Source organism: Monopterus albus, unplaced genomic scaffold, assembly GCF_001952655.1.
Source record: "Monopterus albus unplaced genomic scaffold, M_albus_1.0 scaffold155.1, whole genome shotgun sequence".
Taxonomy (NCBI): Eukaryota; Metazoa; Chordata; class Actinopteri; order Synbranchiformes; family Synbranchidae; genus Monopterus; species Monopterus albus.
Genome location: NW_018128035.1, coordinates 631,502 through 649,856, shown reverse-complemented (window position 1 = coordinate 649,856; position 18,355 = coordinate 631,502). Strand labels below are relative to the sequence as shown.

General features: G+C 43.7%; 1 protein-coding gene across 1 annotated transcript in view; it reads right to left on the bottom strand.

Annotated features, from left to right (window-relative positions):
- bcap31 (B cell receptor associated protein 31) overlaps nt 1-16,759 on the bottom strand; it is a 25,566-nt gene extending 8,807 nt beyond the window's left edge. Inside the window, exons 1-5 of the mRNA XM_020614998.1 lie at nt 16,636-16,759; nt 14,329-14,428; nt 12,857-12,957; nt 12,559-12,703; nt 5,169-5,304 (exon numbers count right to left, since the gene is read on the bottom strand). Coding sequence (XP_020470654.1) covers nt 5,169-5,304; nt 12,559-12,703; nt 12,857-12,957; nt 14,329-14,420 — 474 coding nt within the window. The 5' untranslated portion in view covers nt 14,421-14,428; nt 16,636-16,759. The remainder of the gene's footprint in view (nt 1-5,168; nt 5,305-12,558; nt 12,704-12,856; nt 12,958-14,328; nt 14,429-16,635) is intronic.
- Between the last annotated feature and the right edge of the window lie 1,596 nt (nt 16,760-18,355).

The window sequence follows — 18,355 nt, the reverse complement described above, 5'->3', positions numbered from 1 at the left end:
CCACAGTGGCGCATCCTGGTAACGCAGCAGATGCGCATAACCACATCATCCAAAGTCTGACTCCAGCTGGGGACCTCTGTGGCTGGCTGTGGTCTCTCTCACCCTGTTTGCACAGAGATACTGGTGTTAGTCTGGCTCTTCCTTATTACAGCTTTGCCTGTTTACACTGAACTAAAACTAAAGCTGGCATAATGCCACCCTGTGTTCTTTTAACACAGATATCCTGGTATTAGAGGCTTTAACGTAACATCCAGTGTAATAGTCTCAATGCCCACAAAGATGAAGAAGTCTGTTTCTGGTTGGCGACTAGTTCAGACGCCCACTGAGGGACCAACAGGTGTTCATACCAAACGCCGCCTAATCCTGACCTCAGTAATACACCAGCTGCTCTGAAAATTTTACACTGTGGTGAGAAACCCTGCTTTCTGACTGGCTGATGGGCGACACTGCAGCAGCTAGAACTCATGTTAGACAGAAAAAACATCAGGCTGGCTTTCTCTTTGGTCGGTGTGACCGAGGTAAACAGCTGCCGAGCTGTTAGCTGAACTAACAGAGGGGGCACGGCGATCCCACATCTAGAAAGGCCATAAGACCTCAGGGATTCTCATTAAACCACTACAACACAAAGCTACACAATCACAAATGTTTACTTACTTTCCCTCAACTTTATTTGGCCCAAAACTGGAACAACTACATCGAGTTATTGGGTATTACAACTGATGGACTGCACTTCCATACACCATCTACCTTACCTGGACAAAGGGTTTTACAGATTCACCCACACCAAATGCAGCAGAGCTGCCATGCAAGGTGCTGGCCTGGCCACCGGGAGGGACTCGGGGTTCAGTGTCTTGCCCAAGAAGACCGTTTCTCATCAACTCAAGCATTTTAGCATATTACTGTGGGGCGACTGTAGTTCAGTGGGTAGAGCAGTCGTCTTCCAACCGAGGGTCGGAGGTTTGAATCTCAGTGCCTGCAGTCCACATGTCGAAGTGTCCTTGGGCAAGACATTGAACGTTGCCCCCGATGGTTAGAGCCATCGGTTGAGTTGGTGCTGCAGATGGCTGCCTCGGTTCTGTACCGGAAACAAATTCCTTGTGTGCAACATACTTGGCCAATCAAGGTGATTATTGTTAAGACATAGTTGTTAGATAATGTCAGTGCACTAATATGGAAAATTCATTGGCATCCTCTTACTGTTGAGTCACATGACCTACAAAACCCTGACTGGTTCAGAACAAGGCAGAAACCGTTTCTATACATTGTACTAAAATGACTGAATGCACAATAGACTGTCCTGGTTTCCTGTACAAGTCCTCAACTGCCACACATACACAGATTTAACTGAAGGTTATGAATATTGAAACATCTGAAAATTGCAAAGTTGTGTTTCCCCACACCACCACACCCAGAACGGATGTGACTCCTCTATAAAGGAATAGTAGAGTTGCACAATAACCTACACATTTTTCAGATTGTTTCATAGGGGAGGGTGACTTGAGGTATGGTATTGGTGTCCATCAAAACCAAGGGCTTTGGGGGGGGGGTATGAATTGTATGGCTGGTGAATTTGATGGCGATCTAACTCCAATTCACTCATGTATGAGCAGCTATACAAGCTGCTCACACAGCAGGACAGGAGCACATATGCAAGTGGGCCAGATCTAATCTGATTTGGTTTGTTCACACTTCTGTGGAAACATCAGGTCTGAGGTCATCTGAGGAGGTAAAATTTGGGTGGGTTCCTTATTTATTCCCATAATCTGATTTGGTTTGTTCACACTTCTGTGGAAACATCAGGTCTGAGGTCATCTGAGGAGGTAAAATTTGGGTGGGTTCCTTATTTATTCCCATTAAATGCATCTGTCAGATACTCCCACCAGGAAGAACACAGCATGACTTCATTGGTTGTTGAAACACACAACTACCTCAACTCTGAGTCGGTTAAACACTGCAAGTGTCAGTGTGCTGCTAAAACAGATATGTAAGATCAGACAGGACATCTGCTGAAACCTGCAAGACCATCACAACTCTGGGAAAGCCAGTTCAATGTGAAAGAAAACCTGAGCAGTTTATCAAACACAGCTTCAGGCCATCCCGTGAATCCCCGCACCGTTTCCACAGAGGCCAAACCCTGAACAGCCTCCGTGAATCAGCTGCCTGTCGGTGTGAATGTTTGTCACATGCAGATGAAGCATTTCCCCTTTTAGCAGCGAAGGACGCGGTGATCTCTTCACCCCACACAAGCACTGGTCAGATTACCACAGTGTGCATGTGTGCGTGCATGTCCCCACACAGTGAATGACCCAGGGTCGTGTGTGTTCCTCTGTGGACATTTCCGTGTTTATTTGTGGACAGCACAGCAGCTGCAGATCAGTGTTGCCCCCTGCCGCTGACGCACACACAGGTTGTGTTTATACAGGCATCAACTACTTCACTACATCTTCTCTGAAGCCTCATTCAGACCATCAGAGGGGAGGCGTGGAAAAAAAAATCTTCACGTTCTAACCCTGGTGAAGTGACGTGACATAGGTACAGATTCACAAAGATATTTGAGACTGTTTCATACTGTTGGGCCAGTCTTAAGTCAAGTCTTTGGTTCATTTCAATCCTAAAAGGTTGGACACGCTAGATTAAACCAGCCCTGAAGTTTTATTTACTGCTGAATTCTTTACTTTGTCCTGTGAAATTCTTCTTGGACTAAGCTGTGCTGTCTGACCATAGACTGTATATAAAGATGGCCGACATGACAACTCCCAGCAGTGAAGCCACTGCGTGTCCATCTCCCCCAGGGGTGATTTCTGTCATATTTGGTAGATATCATCACACTGATGTGTATCTAAATGTATTTCAATCTGATGCTGTCAAACTGCTTCTGGTCACTGCTGCACAGTCTGGTTGCAAAATGCCAAGATGGCAGCTGCCGTATTCATTACACTTTGGCATTCGATTTTGCATAATAGAGGGAAGTTGTGACACGTCATCTGTCTTTACATACAGGCTGTGTGTTTGACATAGCTCCTCTGATTTTGTTTGTCTGAAAAAGTCTTTTTTGCCCAAAATGAACAGAAAACCATGTCTGAATAATGAACATAGCCAACAACAGGATTTTGGCGTTCACTAGATGACCAGACATGATGCAATGTTCTGTACAAGAAAAGTGGACACAAGATTATTAAGAGAGAGCATGTGGCCAATGCAATACGGAGTATGTATGTAACTATAGCCCCTTTTTCACCACCTGGTACTGGCTCAACTCAACTCGCTTTTAGTACCAGGAGCTTTGTTTTCCACTGCAGACAGTCGCCCTCAGTGTAGCTGGTTGTCACAGCGGCACCAAGTGAAACTGTCATGAAGCTGTCGGCCCGCGGAGTAAGGCCGGGCTCAAAGCTGTTATCAGTTTCATCCTAGGACTGTTATTATGCCACTTTATTAAGTTTTGATAGTTTTTTTTTTTCCAGGTGAGAAAATAACCATCTAGTTTTCAAATTTGTCTTAAATCAATCCAAGAAATGTGCTTCGATGTTTTTAGAGCCATGATAACCCACCAACGTGCCAGCTAGCTAGCGCTACTTAGCTGTAGCTGTTGTGCTCCTATTATCACATTCAGTAACCTGTGGGCTACGTGATGAGATGTACAATGGTTCACGTAATGTAACAATTATATAGTAACAGAGGCTCAAGGCCTCTGTCAACGTACGATTTATGCTCTATAACACGCACACGAGAAAAAAGTGGCAGCTACTAATATGAACAAACGAAGAACAAGCAGCTGGTGTCATCACATGTAAACATCTGGATTCATTGGCGGCCACGTAGTAGTGGTGAATTTCTCTAACCAATTGGTACCCTTTGGTATCACCTCAGCTCAGCTGGAACCTTGACAAAGGTGATACCAAACGTAGTCCCAGGTACCATCCCCAACATTTGACTGATGGAAAAACAAAGGCGGCGAGTTGAGCCAGTACCAGACTGTGGACAAAGGTCTTTAGTAAATGTAAATGCCTGACTGGCACTGGTTCCACAGCTGCTCTGCCTGTTCCTTGGCCTGCCGCCCTCCCTTACCGACTGGACCAGAATTCCAGTCCTGTGCTGCAACTGATCTGACCTAATTTAAAAGCACAGCTTGGCTCCCATTCAGGGCAGCTGTGACTTGATGCTGTCTGTGTTCTGTCTCTCTCGTTTGAGTGATCACTGCTTGTGACTACTCGCTGTACACAGTGCTTAGTTTTTTCCTGTATTCACTACTTAGTGATTACTTGCTGTACAGTGAGTAATCACTAAGGTTCTGTATTTGTTGTGTAGAGAATCCTCATAATGCCATTTGCTTATGTTGTTGTTTGGGCTCTTTGTTCTCTTCTGTAGCCTGTTCTTTCAGTTATCATTTGGAAAAACACCCCTGTCATTTTAATAATAAAATAAATAAATACAACTTTGCTAACCTCCAACATCAGGTTACTTAGCTTTCTTCCCTTTTCTCCAACAAGCTGGATGCAACACAGACATTATTCAATGGTGAAACTGAAATAGCAATAGATCCAATGGCAGTGTTGTATAAATGTCCTTCAATCCTGTATGGCTGGTTCGATGTACATCCAACTACTTACTAGGAAGCTTAGATGTGTTCACTACAGAATGTTCATTCCTCAGCACATGTATTTTGGTAATGACCCAACTGCGATAACACACATTTTGCATTACTGTGGATCTCCAAGCAAAGCCTAGCTATTAGTTTGACCCAGACCAAAGTTAAAGCCTCTCTTTGTGAAACCAGACCATTATTCTGTTAACTGACCTGGACAAAGACAAACGTCTCCCCAGGGAGCAAAGCAGAAACAAAGGGGAAGCAGAGATACTGAGGTGAACCAGAGTGAAAGACTCTGAGATGCACTTTAAATTCAAGGAAGTGGCTCTGGACAGTATTTAAACGACAAGAGGAGCAGACGGTTCACTGACAGTTCACAGACAAGCAGAAGTTATTACTGAGAAGGGCGTGAGAAATGACTGAGCAGAGCAGGTGATCAGAAAACCACAGCTTCTCTAAAGATGGAAATTCACATTAGAAATCTTCTAAAATCAAAACACAGCTTTTCAAAGAAGTGATACGAGTCTCTGAGAAATCTTAAGAACAAGGTGAAGTACTGTACTGTGTTTTATTTGTGTGTCACCTCTTGCAGCAGCTCGTTTTCCTCCATGTACTTCTTGGCGGCGGTGCTGGCGCCCTCCGCCTGCTTCTTGAAGGCTTCATTGGAGGCCATGAGTGAGGCCTGCTGGGAGAGTAGTGTGGCCAGACGGCGCAGCAACCTACAACACAAACACGCAACGCCCAGTCAGCATAGTGATCCTATACTGTCAGGCCTCCCATGTTCCCTAAGGAGGAAACCTGCCCCCCCAGTGCAGCGGTGTGTCACACTGGGGGGGTCTAATAGCTGGTGGACAACAGCGAAGGTCTATGGCACAGGGCGATAAGCTGACCCAGGGTCTGGACTCACACACATTACGGTGAGGACACCACATTCACTGGTGCTGCTGGTCACTGGACGGGGTTGGTGGGAATGACAAACACACAAAATGACCAGTTGTGTCCTTTAAAAAGAATGAACAACACAGTTGCCTATTCACTTTCCATCAATCAGCTATTTGACTGAAGCTGATCTGAGTTTGTCAGGATTCGAACCACTTTATCTACAAACAGATGATGACTGTAGCTGCAGTGACACCAACGGCTGGAGTCTGAAACAAAGACTCAGCAAAGTGAGAACAACAAAACCTGAGGCACATTGCTGCATCAAGCTCTTACACGCCTCCATACGCGCGTCTCCAACAGTAAATCAGCCATCAGCCTTTCACTCACCCACACACACACACACACACAGTTACCCCCGACATTTCCCGGTGACGTAGTGGTGAGTCACACGGGGTGCACAGGCCTGCAGTGGGCAGCTAGAGGGGTACATATGGAGAACAACTGCCCCCATTCTAGTAAATCAAAGGTAAGTGATGAGCTGCTGGGCCTGACTAAAGGATGTCTCACACTGCTCAGTTTAACAACTCGACCTCGTTCTTACCAAGTAGAGACCAGGGTTCTTATCACCAACATTAATGCAAGACTTTTTAATAGCACACAGAACTAAGTGAATACCTTACTCACAGTCCCACTGGCCGACTGTCTCTGTGGTGATTTTGCACGTCTTTCTGGTCGTTTCTCTGAGTGACCTACAGTACTTTTATTCCTGTCATTACATTGAAACAATTCCTTCCTTAATACCCCAACCCTGTGAAAGTACAACCAGTGTAAATGCACAGGCCTACTGTAGGTACACACTCGCTGCATGAGTAAATGTCAAAAGTGCAATCAGCTTTGTTTTACTAGCACCTACAGTATAAGTCATGTGACTGTACTCTGATAAACAAGAACGTAAAGTGTTATAAAAGGCAGCTGGGCCTTGTGCAGATGCTCCGGTCCACATGACACACAACAAATATCTACTGAAATATAAGATACTCATGAAGTAGCACAAGCTGGTCTCTGCTGGGAAAAACTGGAAGCCAACATGCATAACTTCCACATCGGAGCAGCCAAGTTTCTCCGGATGCATGGCCCAACTACTCACTGACATTTATGACAGAGTGGACTGTGCTTCCAAGTGTACAGATGCATGGAAATGTAATGCTGACAGACTGAGGTTTCAACACATCTTCAAACCCAAGACAGCTCAAAAGGCTTCGTTAGGCTCAAAAGAATAATGCTGAAATATTTCTGCACTTTTCAACTACAAGGTCTGGTATTTTTCTGTCACTGTCAACAAAGTGTTAGTTCATCTCTCAACACTTTGACCTCTTGTCTGTGGCTCTCACCTCCAAGCCCATTGGTTCCTACTGAAGACGTAAACCTCTCAAGGTGCGTTAACTCAGACTTTGTGACAGAGGACAGGACGTGGACTTTACTTTTGTGTTGAATCGGTATGATTTGAGCTTTGTGGTGTCAGTTTGTTTTGAGTGTCACCAGACCCTCCAGGCTGAAGACACATTAGGAAGAGTATGCTGAAAACACCTCACAAATGTAGAACTGTATTTCTAAAAGACTCAGCAAATTTCTAAATTAGCTGCTCACTGTGGTTTTAACTCAAGCAAGCAGGAGAAAATGATGCACTTGCTGGGGTCTATTTCCAGCAGTGGATGATTCCAAATTTGGGCTTTATAGAGTACTCGGGCCAGCAGGAAGCTCTGTGTGGTTCAGTGTGTACCGTGTCTTCATGGAAATGAAGAGACCTGCCCCCCAGTGCAGCGGTGTGGCTCAGCAAGGTGGGGTTAATAGCTGGTGGACCTTCACTGTGGAGGTCTATGGCACAGACCATTAAGCTGAACCAGGGTCTGGACTCTCACACATTACAGTGAGGACACCACATTCACTGGTGGGATTTATGCAAAATAACACAAAGCACAAAGTCACCAGCTGCATCCTTTAAAGCACACCTCCTGTGATGCTGCGGTCTGTCGGAGCTGAAGAGAATTTTTCAGCAAACAGACATTTCTGTGTATCAATGTCAGAGGGAAACTGTTCCCCGCACTGCTCTACAGTGCAGTAGTTAATTATTAGAACAACATACAAAAGGAGATTTTCCTGTCTGAAGGACATTGATACTCGTGGTTCCAAATATGACCAGGCCTCACTCGTTCCAGAAACTTGTCTATTTGTTCTTGTTGGCAGAAGCTGGAAATTCCCGAGTCATGGGCCCAGATGACAGCAGCCCGTCTGAGGGCTCAGTCTAAACGCGGGAACACTTGGTCCTGGACTCTGTTATAACAGCTGCTGTATCACATGCTGTCCTTCTGTGGTGATTCACAGGGCAGCTGTTGAATAACACACAAACACTGACCCATCTGACCCCACACAGCAGTCACCGACACCCCCTACAGGCAGAAAACAGTGACATGGGACTCATTTTTGTGCCGTTTGTCAGGTCTTTTTCTTCCTTTCTAGCTTTATTTAACCAGGTTCCTTTGAGAATTGAAATCTCATTTGCAAAAAAGACCTGGGAGCTTTGCAAAGTAGAATTAAGAAACCCAGGGTAACAAGACAAAGCAAGGCTTGACCTAGTCTGCGAAGGGGATCCTGGTTTAATATGCTTCATGAAGACTAAGCCAGTTTGAGGAGGTGCGGCTTGGTCAAGCCAGGTCTAAGTAATTCGGATGAATGCGTGTTCACGGCTTTCTTCAACAGACCGCCGATTCACTGATACTGACGTAGAAGCTGCGCTCCACGGGACGTGTTAGTGTCGTTAAAACGAACGGACTCCACGCCCAACTGGCACGAACGGCACCGTGCTGGTCGGGTTTTGAGCACACCCATCGAAGATGCCTGCAGCATATTTCAGACCCACAGAGCATGCGCACTGATGGACACTTATGGAGAATTAAAGCACATAACCTGTAAAACCAGAAACAAGCTACTGTAATAAAACTGTGAGACCAAGCGTGGCAAGAGGCAGCAGACCGACCGTGTGAAGTCGCCTAAAATATACATCTACTAACCACTGTTCTTAACTGGTGGACTTCAAAGACTATTTAATGAAAGGGAAGGGGGATACAATCTAAGGGGTCAGTTAAATTTAAAAATTCATGCTATACGTACAACCAAAAAAAGATTCTGTATTTCCATAAGTGGGGTAAAACTATGGAATAATTTAAGTGTGGACATAAAAAATAGTAATAGAATTGACGAGTTTAAACATAAATATAAAGGTATGTGTCAATCAAGATATATGTAAGAACAGGTTTAATGATTAATTAGATGGAACATTGTGGGTGTGGTGTATGAATGTTAACACTATGTAATAATTCTTTAGTTTATTACTTGTGTGGTGTAGAAGAGAATTATCTATGTAGGCCTGTTTTGGGTGATTGATCCCTTTTATATTACTAATAATTAGCTAGTTTTTATTTCAGTGTTCTATTTAATACAGCCTATGTCATTAATGTAAATGTGAATGAGAGTGAAGTAACTCATGAAAGAAAACTGTAAATGAAATGTGGCCACTATGTCTCCAGGTCCATGGAGGCTGATGGTCAAAGGGACATTTCCTTGAACTTATTTGCCAATAATAAGATTGAACACTAGATGATTAAACTTCGTTTTAACCATGCTAGCACAGTCTTTATGTATTCAACATAGCCAGTGTAAGCAGCATGATGATGACAACTTTAAAGATTTTTAAATAAAAAAAATTTAAAAAAAGCTCAGTGTTAGTACTTTCACCGTTTTGTGAAATGACCCATATAAGAACTTAATATGTGGCAGCACAAAACAACTGAAATCAGTCTCTTCCTGTAACCATCAGTGAGTTTCTTCCACCTCTCTACTGGAGTTGTGGACCTCTCTTCTTCTGCCGACTGCTCCAGGTCTCAGATTTGAAGACTTCCTTCTCCCAGCTGCAGGTCTGAGATCTCCTCACAGGAGCTCTATGGGATTTAGATCTGGACTCATTGCTGGCCACTTCAGAACTCTCCAGCTCATTGTCTGAACCCATTTCTGTTGCTTTGTGAGGTCTGCTTTGGGTCATTATCCTGCTGCGAGACCATGCCCTCTGACGGAGACCCAGCTTTCTGAGACTGGGCCCTACATTGAGCCCCAGAACTCATTGGTAGTCTTCAGATTTCATAATGCCATATACACAGTCAAGACATCCAGTGGCTGAAGCAGCCCCAGAACATCAGTGACCCTCCACCATGTCTGACTGTAGGGACCGTGTTCTTTTCTCTGAAGCCCTCATTTCATTTTCTGAAAACAGTGGAATGATGTCCTCAAGCATAAAGCTCTACTTTAGTCTCATCTGTCCACAGGACATTCTCCCAGCAGGACTGTGGCTTCCTCAGGTCAGTGTTGGCAAACTCCAGTCTGACTTTTTTATGTTTCTGTAACAGAAGTGAGTCCCCTGGGTCTCCTACCATAGGGTCCCTTGTCATTCAGATGGTGACGGATAGCGCGAGCTGACACTGTTGCACCCTGTGTCTGCAGGTCAGCTTGGATTTGTTGGGAAGTTGGTCGAGCTTCTTTATCCACCATTAGAACAATCCTTCATTGCAATCTGTCATCTAGTTTCCTCTTTCGTCCACGTCCAGGGAGATTAGCTACGGCGCCGTGGGCTGTAGGCTTCCTGACAATGTTGTGCACAGTGGACACAGGAGCAGCCAGATCTCTGGAGACAGACTTGGAGCCTCGAGACTGTCCATGATTTTCCACTATAGTGGTTCTCAAATCCTCAGCTAATTCTTTGCTCTTCTTCCTTTTCTCCATGCTCAGTGTGGTCCACACCACACAAAGGTCGAGTCAACTTTTCTCCATTTTAACTAGTTGCTAGTGTGATTTCTGTGTTGTCAGAACCTGTTGATTGCTACAGATGTTTCATTACAAATTAAAGGAGCATCTCAGGCTTGAAATACACCCATTTCTGATGATTTTGAAAAGGTGTCAGTAATTCTGTCCAGTCCATTCTTGTAGTTCTGTGTGGACTGGATCAGATTTGGCCCTTTTCTCTGTTTTTTTGTCTTGTTCCAATGCAAACAAAGAAATAACCATGAGAATACCAAAGGCTATGACTGCAACAGTTTTCTGAGTTAAGTGGTGCATTGTTTGACAGAAATGCAGGGTGACATCAAACTAAAAAAGGGCAGGCCATTGTAAAGGAAGACACACACATACAGTAGATTGACTTCACTGAAGACGCCTGTGCAGCTTGATCCCCCGTCTCTAATCACCTCAACAGCTGCCATAAAATTCTAACTTCTAACAATACTGTATAATAAATAAACTGTCAGTAACAATGACTACCACATTGTACAGTTCAACTGTAAAAGAATTCGCTGGGTTCTGAGCGGTCGCTGCTGACAGAACCAATAAAGCACCAGGATTACTCAAGCCTGGCTGTTAGCCTGGTCTGGAGCAGGCCAGCTGCACAGAATAAATCTCCATAGTAACTTAATTTAACCTGCTTTTTTTTTCAACTGAGTCAGGGCTAAATTCAGCCTGGATAAATGGAAAATCCCGGCTGAACCTCCCCCCCGGCCTCAATAGCAGCAACAAAAACAACACAACAGAACTCAACCACACACTCACATGAACTTATGGAGGTAGAATAATAGTGGCTTTGTAAATTAAGAAAGGCATCAGTGGAGTGGTTAAAAACAACTTTGATAGCTGCTAGTTTGTTTTCTTCAAGTTAAAATCTGTCTAAAGTCACCCAGCATATCTTTGTCTTTCACCAACATCTAATCAGTTCCTTACATCCAACTGGACATTTGTGCCAAATTAGAAAAAAAAAAATCCCCTCAAATCATCACTGAGATATTGCATTAACAAGAATGAGACGAAGAACCTGAAAACATCACTCCTCTGGTCACAGCCATCGCCAGTACTGGGGCCTAATAACACAGAGTGGCAGCAACTTTGAAGTGTCTTTGCATCCTAAAATCAGCCGGGGAGTTACTCGACAGCAATGAGTTCCAACCTGGCACTCGGTGATAAACTGTGCTGACAAACTGTGGACACTCGCACGCCATCACAGAGGGCTATCAACAGTAAGCGTAGCAGATACCGTTTTTTTCTTGCAGTAAAATAAAACATTTATTTCTGAAACAAAGCCGACTTTTTTTTTTTAACAAGGTTGACAACGTGAAGTTTAAAGGGCAACTACTCAGCCTCATTCTGTTCTCCCAGCGGATTTATAAAATGCAATTGAGGAGCAACGAGTAGCGGCGTGGCCTCGTCACTGTGTAAAGGACACCGACCACTGCTCACAGTGGCATGAACACAGTCAGAGCCAACAGCCTTGGTATTTCCTTTTCTCTGCAGGAGAGACAGGGAGTCTGGTGGAGCTCTGAAAGTCACTCCAAACATATTCATGTCCCTTTGAGAGAGTCACTGTGTGGACACCTGTGGTGTAGCTGAACTACAAGAGGCCTCATCCATGTGCTTCATCTAGGGAGTGTCAGTAATGTGGCAGCGCTGTTTGTCACAGTTACTGTTAGTCAGCTCCAAATATCTTAAGCTCTGAAAACAGCAGACTCATCTGCGTGTTGTGATACTGCCTCTGCCGAGCAACAAGCCCAGTTTATATACACAACATAACGTTAGCTTCATCATGCTTGCTAATGCTAACAGGTGGTGGAGGCAGGAGGCTGGTGAGAAAAAGAAAAAAAGACCTCTGAGTCTTGTCTAGAAAAAGAATGATCAGTCAAAACCACGGTACTTAGGAGAGGAAGTGGGCCAGGCACTACATGAAACCCAGTTTTGAAGAGGGGAAACATCTTGACGGGGAACACTATAACACATGACCGGCACTTTTCACTGCATCTCGCCCGGACAGCGGGAGCAGGGGACGGTGACAAAGAGCTCCAGCAAAAAAGAGCTTTGGTCCACCAGAAGCAAAAATAAATTACAGTTTAGGTGGTCCAAAATAATCCTATTCGATTTAGTTTTATCAATTCCAATCATAAAATTAACCAAGTTAAAAACAATAAAAGGGGACAGAGGATACATTGTCAGTGTGTGTCTCTTACAGGCAGAGGAGCAGGGCGAAGCCAGCGATGTACTCATTCCTCTGAGCTCTGAATAGTTTCATGTGGATGTGTTCGACAGCTGTTGGGTTATTGGCTAGATCCACCTTCTCTGTCACACTGTACTTCCTCACCTCACGAAATGCATCTGCAAACACACACACACGTTAAAAGACATGAGGATCACCATCATTCTGTTGCCTACAATGTGAGTTCTGTGTTGCACAGTTACATTTTACATGAGAAGAGCCCAGTTGCATAATGGTTAAAAAAAACCAGTCACGTTACATAGCAAACATACCAATGAGCAGGAAGACGAGGATGGCGATGGCCACCATGAACCAAGTGTTTCCATAGAGCGCAATGGCCTGGATGATGCGAGACTTGAAGATCTTATTCCACCTGCAGGATCAAATTCAGAGCCATCAGAACCCAGTAGAAAACAGGCACAAAGAGCATAATGAAATACAGTACAACATGACAAACACAACAGCACAGCTGACCCGTTCGTAAACCTGGAGCTCCAGTGGCGCCATCTTGTGGCCTTAGACAACTCACACTAGAAAGTTTCTCAGCCCTCATGCTATCCCTGCCAGTGACTCACACCTGATGTGTCCACAGCAGTGTGAACTAAAGAACTATGGACAGCTTCAACCACTGACTCTATATGAAACATGAACTAACCCACTTCGACATCACCCATTGGTTTTCTGAAGGTCTGACAGGAACTAGCAAGAGAGATCATATCTCTCCCATATTAGCTTCTCTCCACTGGCTCCCTGTAAAATTCAGAATAGAATTTAAAATCCTTCTCCTAACATACAAAGCCCTTAATGACAAGGCTCCATCGTATCTTAAAGACCTCGTAGAGCCTTATCATCCTAACAGAGCACTTCGCTCTCAGAGTGCAGGTTTACTTGTGGTTCACAAAGTCCAGAGAAGTAGAATGGGAGGCAGAGCTCCAACATCCAGGGAAAGGCTGTTTAAATGACAAAGGACCTAAAGTTCTGCATCGAAACAGTTCAGTACAAATACATGAAACCATATGCCCATAATATTTACAGTAAAACTAATGACATTTTGTTGTCATCTCTCAGCAGCCTCTGTAATGAAAGTAAGCACCACATCTATTCTTCTGATAAAAGCCGCTGTCATGCTCAGTGTCACCTGCTGTTTATCAAAGTGAAGCAGGACAGGCGAGTACTGGAGATGGCCGTCTGACACCGATGCAAGCTTCAAACTGGAAGCGACATTTCCCTTGAACCACTGCTTCGAAGCTTTCTTTGGTGCGGAAACACGTGACCAATGATGTCCGAAGCAGAAACTGCTTCATTCCCCTGAGTGAATCATGTGACTGTTCCAAACCAGTCGATACTGCTTCTTAGTGCGAGACGCTTTGTAAAGTGAAAAATATTGTTTCTCAATAAAAATCTTTGAATCTCCATCCCACTTACATAATCACACCCTACCACCCTAGCACATGCTGTGTTTCCCCAAGCACGCCTTCTCCCATCTACTGAGTTTATAGAATCAACCAACCGATCAATCAATCTTTACAAAAATGTATTTACATCATTCACACAAACCCTAGTTCCACTCATCACATCATTATGAAGACATTGTTTTGGTGTCTCCTATTTCACCACCAGATGTCACTGAAACAAAGCTTTGAATGAATGAACCCATTGTCAAGACAACTGATGAAGTGGTTCGATACTGGGTCATTGCTTCATCTGCACATCAATATCAAGTACAGGACAGGTGTGTACTGACCTCCTGGGTGAGATGAAGGGGATACAGAGCAGCAGAACAAAGAAGACCTCAGTGTACAGGAAGGCGGCCACTGCCATCCACTGCAGACTCATCCTGACCCCTGAACAGGACACACAAAGAACCAGCTCATGTGTCAGAATGCACATCTTTATGTAGGTGAAAGGTCCAAAAGAGGCTGAGTTAGACAGCAACATATCTTCATGTACCAACATTTACTTTTATTTGGCAAGGACAACAAATAAACACTGCTACTCACAGCTAAGGATTGCAATAGATGTTGTGCATTGAGGGTGTCTAGCTAAAACTAATCTGCAGTCCCATTAGGGCAAATATCACCCTGCAACTAGATTTAAACTGGTGCTGCAACTAACAAGTGTTTACACTCAGAGAATTGTTTACTTTTTGGTTATTTGGTAAACTGAACAAAAATGACACATGGCCATTTGGTAATGGTGAAATGATACTGCTAGCTCATGGATCACTATAATACAAGGTTCACAGTTTCATGCACACACACACAATAGCTTTGCCAGACTTTAAAGGTAGAGTTGGCGATTCCTTCCAGAAGCATTTTGATTACATTTCATTTCTTGAATTCCTCTTTTCATACTGATGGCAATAAATACATTAAATGCACTGATCCCATAAAGAAAAAAGTCTGTGGCATCTGAGGCAGCAGCAGGGCTGGAAAAAGCCCAAGCAAAGCCATTGGACGGCATACCTGCTTGACAACCTACTTCCTGCTTGCATGAACTCTGTCCGTGCACTCAATGCACGAGCCAAGAGCCTCCCACAAGGTGTTGAAGTTGCAGGCAGAAATGTTATCACGAAATATGGCAGAGAGAGTACCCACAGCAGCTTTCATTCGCAGACAGAGATCATTGCTACAGGCCTTCCCCTGCATCCAGACAGTAGTCGGCTCTAATGCGGTTAAGTGGATATCAAAGGCCACTGCAATGCTCGTGTTACCAAGATGGAATAAAGCCTGTGTTCTGAACAGAGTTAGCCGGCCTCCCTCTTCACTTCTCCCAGCCGGAAAAATCCAACTTCTTGGGCTAATTACCGGCTACGAGCATATAAGTTAGCTTAGCCATGAACCAGAGGTCCCCAGTTCGGGGCCGCAGATCTGGGCGGGTAACACCATATTCAAGAAAGTTACAACTAAAAAGAAATTGGATGCTGCAAGAACTAAAACCAGAATTAACATCAGTGTGGCTTCTGAATGAGGCAGAGAACAGAGAACAAAAGGGGCTGGTGGCCGTGTTTCTGCTGGACAGGTAACGATGGCTGGCTTTGCTTTGCTTTGTATGGGAGGTGTCTGTTATTTTCCTGAAATCTCTAAGTAGTAGTGAGGCAGTGCACGTTGTGTTTCGGTGGGTTGGCTTTGTAGAGAGGTCACAACAAAAGGGTGGGATTTCTTCAGTTGGCTACTTTCAAATCCAGCTTCCTCTTAAGATTTTTCCAGGATCGCCAACCCTGCCTTTAACTAAAACAAACTAAAGTGATACACCATATGCACCTGCAGAATCCACTTATTGTAAACAGTTATTAAAACAAACAAGACATTTAGGAAATTAACAGAGGACAGGCAATTCTGTCCTTTGAGTAACAAAGGCTAATAGCTATTTTAAAAGGCCTATTATTGTGTACTTGGTCTGCAATGCATGACACAGCACTGCATCTCTTGCTAACGCTGCTCAGGCTACGGTTATACAGCTTTTACATCAAAACACAAATATTAAGCCAACCACTGTGCAGACACAGACTCTGCGTTTCATATTACCATAGACAATGACACCAAACAGGAGCGTTTTCATGTTTTAGTCTGTAGCACTTGGACGAAAACAAAACAATAGCATCTAATTGACTAATCATCGCTATTAACGTTTGTTATGTTTGCTGGAATAAGAAAATTAGCTCAGGTTATCTGGGGGAAAATGGCTGCTAACGTTGGGTTAGCCCGTAAACTTGATGAAATGTGATAACGCTGATCTAAGACAGCATTCTTATTAAAATTACAGCTAGCTAGCTTTCAGGCTCCGTCTACTTGCTGGAAATGTTTGTTTTGGTTCAAATATTCTTATACTGCATTGATTGTGTAACACAAAGTCACATTTCTACAGCTGTATATTTGTTTTAGGGTTTATCACCGCTACTCGTTAGCAGAAAAAAATAGATAATTACACACGACGCATTGCTGATTAGCATGTTACAGCTATTAGCATGTTAATATAGCTTAGCACACGTTAGCTTCCGCAGCCTGTGATAAAATAAAACACTAGACATTAGTGAGTAGCTCAGACTCACCTCAAAAACTCCTCGCACTTACAAAAAAAATTCAGTACGCAAGCAGATAATCTCTGCTTGGTCAGGTCTGGTTAAAGAGCCTCTTCGCTTCCTGTTCTACTCTGATTGCGCTTCCGGCGTTTAATGCCAGCTCATCCCCATCCCGACACGTGATTGGATACAGTGAGATAGAGGGGCGGAGTAATAACCTAAATTCAAATTCAGAGAGCTTTATTGTCCTAAACATAACCCTTTTTTTTTACATAATTCTAAAGCATATGAACACACAAGTGTGAAGGTCAAAGTATTTATTTTGTCATATGCACAGTTAGGAAACGTGTTTCCCTGTACAATGAAATTCTTAATTTGCCGTCCACATGAATGCCACAAAATGCAAATGAAATATAAAGTAGATGAGCAATAACACAAATCTAAACAGGCAGTAAAATCACAAATCTACAGCACTTTAAAGCAAGCAGCAAGTGAAGGGAGCAAATAAAAATACAACAAGAACACAATATAATACAGAGAGAATATATGCTACATGGGAGCTGTGGAGTGTAGAGGATGGGACTGAGGACACATCCCTGTGGGGTGCCCATGTTTGTGATGATGCTGGCTAAGGCCCTATTGCCAATCTTGACAGTCTGGGGCCTGCCAGTCAGAAAGTCCAGGAGCCAGTCCGGGTGTGTGTGTGCCTCCTCTCTGTGCTGTGGCTGGAGGTCTCAACGCGGGTGTAGAAGGTGTTGAGGTCATCCGGCAGGCTGTCTGTGGAGCTGATGATGCTGGTGGTGGTCCTGTAGTCTGTGATGTGCTGCAGGCCACATTCGTCCAGAGTCAGCAGTAGAATAGAAGCCATTCAGCTTCTCTCTGTACTATAATAAAGCCAGTAAATGTAACCAAAAAAAAAAGTTCATTTTGTGCCTGCATATGCAGATTACTGTCCCCATAATGCCATTCCATCTAAGACTAATATTGACTCTCATATCAGAATCAGGTACATCGGCTCTCGATGTGCTGATTTCAGATATTCTGATTTCATGACTATGACAACCTGACCCTAGCATTTGGAATCACATTGATATCATCAGTGGTTTGAAAGTTATTCAAGAAAGCAATATTTCAGTAATGGTAGTTCTCTTCAGGATCTAGCTCAGTAACTGATGAAGATATGTTCAATCTGTTAACGCCTGCTGAGTCAGCAATGTTTCAGCTAGCATTTGATCTTAGCTGCATATGTGTAGCATTATCTTTTGTCTCATTGGAATCAGTTCTCCCTGAGCTCTATAAATGTGAACAATCTGGTTCATCCAGATCAGACTTTGATGTTTGACACATCTTATGCCGATATTATCATGCAGTTTTTGTCCAAGCACTATAGGCACTGTGTATGGCGTTAGATGCAGTCGTCTCCCAACCGGAAGGTTGAAGGTTTGAATCTCGGTGCCTGCAGTTGACGTGTCAAAGTGTCCAAGACAGTGACCCCCCCCCCACCTATATATTACACATTATATTATACTGTATACAGACTACAGTAGGCCTGTCTATAAACATAAATAAGTTAAATTCAAATTAATACTTACAATAAAGTAAGGAAAATCTAGTTTATATACTCCATAGCATAGCAAAACTTTATTTGTGCTGTTAATAACAATAGTTAATACTAACAATAAAATAAAATAAAAAACTCTCTTTTTTACGCAGTTCCCTCTCTTGACCAGCAGATGGAGACATCGTCTAC